General features: G+C 43.1%; 1 gene segment (V, D, J or C); it reads left to right on the top strand.

The window, feature by feature from the left end:
* The first annotated feature begins 2,518 nt into the window (after positions 1-2,518).
* LOC125447664 (T cell receptor beta variable 29-1-like) lies at positions 2,519-4,057 on the top strand. The segment is given in 3 exon segments: positions 2,519-2,658; positions 3,146-3,225; positions 3,660-4,057. Coding segments are annotated over 3 exon segments (618 nt in total).
* Positions 4,058-4,430: the final 373 nt, after the last annotated feature.

Genomic DNA, 4,430 nt, shown 5'->3' with positions numbered 1-4,430 from the left:
ACAACACGAAAAACATTTCTTCCAATAATTCTCTAATTATCTTTTTAAAGACTACTACTAAATTTGGTTACAATGTGTTTTCCGCCAATGCATTTCAAAAAACAAATATATATACATATATATAAAAATGACGTTGAGAATTCTGCTGATCTTCTGCTCTGGTCCTTTCTCAAGTCACCCTAAATCAATGGCCCCTGATTAAGGAACATGTCTGTAGCTATTAGTTTCTCCATATCGTTTCCAATTACTTACATATTCAAACAAATTGATGAATTTCAATACCTGTTTAAAATTCCCCTTATTGCTAGTATCAAAGAGGACGAAATCCACCAAACAAGAAATGGTTAATCTTATGGCTTAAAAATTATTCATCCAAGACGAAATTGAGCTATCTCCAGAAATTTGTTACAAGCACGCCTCTCTCCAGATGACGTTCAAGCAGGTGTTGTAAACAGTTAACCCATTGCAATTCAGACTTTGGGTGTCTTTTAGGGATTTTCAAAGCATTTTGCAGTTCAGCGTAGTAAAGATTTTAGTCCTCGCGAACCCAATTTGTCAGATGGGAAAGTTAAACTTTCTCTGCTTAAAACAAAAGAGAACTTGCCTAACTTATTAAAAATATGGAATCATACCACATTGAATAAGGATTTATAGCCAAATTGAATCCAGTATTGGTTCTTTGAAAGAAGTACTAATTAGTCTAACATCATCCACTTCTAATTATTCTTTGACTCGCCCATGTGGAAATCTTTTAGCCAATGCTATCTCATCTGCTTGACCAGCTTCTCCTTAAAGGCATCTACGTTATTTTCTCAACCTGTGCCAACGACTTTCATGTTTTCGTCACTTGTCTTGAATTGCCCGTTAGATTTAATGGCACAGTATTTTAAACAGTCTGCCTATAGTTATCTTCTTCTTTTTCCAGTTGTCATATAACCTATTCTTTCCCAAATTGGGTTCTAGTTGAAATATTTAATCTGATTCATTTTTGGGGTTTACTGTTCAGCCCACTTCAGTAATACTTTCAAGTAGAACATTCTATATTTTCATTAATTTAGACGGATTTGCCTGACTTTCCTTTAACACTTTGATCGCCTGTAGGCATATCTAGTAAAGATAACACGTGCTGCACGTACTTAATTGTCCTTACATTGAAGACTTTACTAAGCCATTGCAGAGAACAGTCAACCACGCTGTTGTACATATAGTATCAAGTGCAGGTCGGACGACACAGGAACGTTTTCTTCCCAAAGGGCATTAACACGTTAGATAGCTTGTCTCGAAATTGCGTAGATTAGCTTGCATATGTGATGACTAGCCAGTCACAGTTTTGACGTATTGTGCGTTTCAGCAAGATGTGTTCTGTCCTGCTTCTCTTGCAGGGGGGTGTTGTCACCCTTGTACCGAGTTGTATACTGTTTTAAAATAAAACTTTTTATAAATAACTGTAAAAGAAGCATGTGAGGGAGAGGTCAAGGCTCACACAGGTCAAGGATTTTTAGTTTTGCTTTCAGTTAGTCGAAAATTTCTGCTGGCACTCAGCTAAACGCTCTAAGTTGTAAGATTGAAGTCTTAGACGAGAGAAGGAGCAAGTGACAAGAATAGGGCGGCACGGTGGCTCAGTGGCTAGCACTGCTGCCTCAGAGGGTCGGGGTCCCATATTCTAGCCTCGGGCGACTGTCTATGCGGAGTTTGCACGTCCCCCCGTGTCGGTGTGGATTTCCGCCGGGTGCTCCGGTTTCCTCCCACAGTTCAAAGATGTGCAGGTTTAAACGGATTGGTCATGTTAAATTGTTTGGGTTGGGTGAGTTTGCACGGAAAGGGAGAAGGGTCTGGATAGGATGTTCTTCAGAGGGGCGATGTGGATTTGTTCGGCAGAATGGCCTGTTTCCACACTGTAGTGATTCTACGGCTTCTTTCTTCTGCATTTAACACCATCTCGCCTGACACTTCGACATTTCTATCAGTTATCCTGGTTCCCAGTAATCTACTAACAGACGCTATTAAAAATTCTTTCACGATATCTGGGCGTCGCTGGAAGGGAAGGCTTTGCTGGTCAACCCTAAATGCTTTGGAGAGGTGGTGGTTACTTGTCTGCTTAAGCAACTGCAGTTAAAGTGTGCAGATGCACACACCAGGCTGTTAGATAGTCTCAGAATTTGATTCAGCGGAAGTGTCACAATTCCAAGTCAGGACGGTATCAGATTTGAAAAATGAGGCGTCCCTTCTGCTTTTCCTTTTCTACCTCTGTCCTGCGGGGTGAAAAAGTTCGCAGGTCTGAAAGTGCTGTCGAAGCGGATAGTTGCTGCAGTGCGTCTTGTAAATTGAGATTGCACTGCTGCCATTATTTTCTGGAGGGCCACTCCTGGAGTGGAAAAAATGCTCGCATAAATACTCTATTGAAGAGACAGTATCAAGTGTCAAATTGTCTGATTTCCCCACTCTGCTCTAAAGAGAATCATTCCATCTCCTTCAATGCCGGGACGCAACTGAAGTATCTTTGATGCAATTCTGACACATGGTGCTTCAATCTGCTCCGCTCCAAGGATCACAAATGGAACTTTTCCAGTTCTTGCTCAAAACAGAGGTCATTTATCCGTCGCCCTGTTCGATAATCGAAGCCATTGCCTTAGTCCGTGCAGAAGTGGATTTGGAAATGTGTGTGTGTGGCTGGATGGTGAGCTGGTGGGAGGGCTGAGTATCTGAAAGTCCCTTATTGAGGGAGGGAGACATTTTGAGAGGGACTAAAAACACACTGCCCTGTCACAGAGTACGTACTTAATTATTATATGCTGTCGGATCGTAAATACCGAGGTTTTATTCAACTGACGCTCCGCCCGTTTTCTCTGTTGGACGTATAATTTATTAGGGACTTTTTTTTCGAAAACGTCTGGAGAGCGTCCCCTGCTTACAGGCTAATATTTGAAGTGAACAGTGTTCATGATCGCAATGCTCTTCAATTTATTCTGCGCACACTGGCTGGCTCCTTTCAAATGTATTCTTCATTTGATAGATTATTCGTGGGCTCAGAAAAGCCACCCCACCTCCCGAAGATATCAGGGGCGCTCAGAGCAGTATGTTAGTTCTTTCTCACTGACGTAATTTCCGGCTCTGACGATTCCGTTTGCCTGTGACTCATAATCAGTGCCATCGCCATCCTCAGTGATGTAGCTTTCACCATGTACATACAATTGCTCTCCTTCTCTCTTCTAGTTTTGACCCCGAGTAAGATATATGGACCCGTTTTAGGCTTTGCACTGAGGACCTTCAGGACATCGAATAGCTAAACTTAATTGTGCCACCGACACATTGTATTACTGCGCAATTATGAGAAAAGTCATTTATTTAACATCCGCAGTTTGTGCATTCGCAATCCGTACTTGCTATTTACAGTCGATTGACATTATTTTAGTTGCTAAAGTATTTAATGGAATCAGATGTTTTCAGTGTAACAACATATTCCCGTAGTTTGTTGATTAATTGCAAGCTACCTTTGCCAAGGCCTTTAAACATTAGATTTTTCGTGTTGTTATAAACGAGTGTTAGATATTGAACATGTTTTATCCAGGTGCGCCCTCGGTTGTACTAGTTATACGCCGAGACTCAATTAGAAATTTCTGAAATTGGGTCGAATATTAAAGGTGTCGCTTCTGTTTCAGACTGTCCGCTAGCCGATGTGATACATCAGTGGACACCTTCGCGATCCGTTCAAAAGGGCGAACAGGCCGTGCTAAATTGTTATCAGAATGAGACAGTTCGTAGCAACATGCTCTGGTATCGCCAGAAACCTGGACATGGTTTCAAACTCATCGGCTATCAGTACAGGAGCGATGAAGCGGTGAATGAAGATGACTTCAAAATCCGATTTGAGATCACACGAGCCATGAACGATAGGATGTCTATCCTGAAAATTAGCGATGTTGGCCCCGCAGACGAGGCAAATTATTTCTGTGCAGCCAAGGATGCGACACAGCGCTGCGGAGTCATTCGGAAACCTGACAAAAACTGTCGCAGAGTAACGGCTGACAACTCATGTATCCAACACGTTGCCGCCTGAAAGTTCCTCTCGCTTCAGCATGCTAAGTAAACTACACTGCAAATGTTTGCAGAAGAAAGAACAGATGGAATAAAGTGAGGAAATGAGGAAAGAAACACCACAGGCGGCATAAGAGCATCCCACCCAGACCCATTCCCCTATAACCCATCTAAGCTACACATTCCCAAACACCATGGGCAATTTAGCATGGCCAAGCCATCTAAGTAGCACATTTTTCGACGGCGAGGCGGGAGGGGGGGGGGGGGGGGGTGGCGGTGCGGATGAACCCCGCGCAGACACGGGGCGAACGTGTAATCTCCACGCACACAGTGGCCCAAGTGTGAATCGACCCCAAACCCCACCCCATCCTGCCGCGAATCACTGAGCCACCGTG

The sequence above is a fragment of the Stegostoma tigrinum genome, chromosome 39, assembly GCF_030684315.1.
Source record: "Stegostoma tigrinum isolate sSteTig4 chromosome 39, sSteTig4.hap1, whole genome shotgun sequence".
Lineage (NCBI taxonomy): Eukaryota > Metazoa > Chordata > Chondrichthyes > Orectolobiformes > Stegostomatidae > Stegostoma > Stegostoma tigrinum.
Note: the sequence above shows the minus strand (reverse complement) of the source record. Positions and strands in the feature narration are given on the sequence as shown.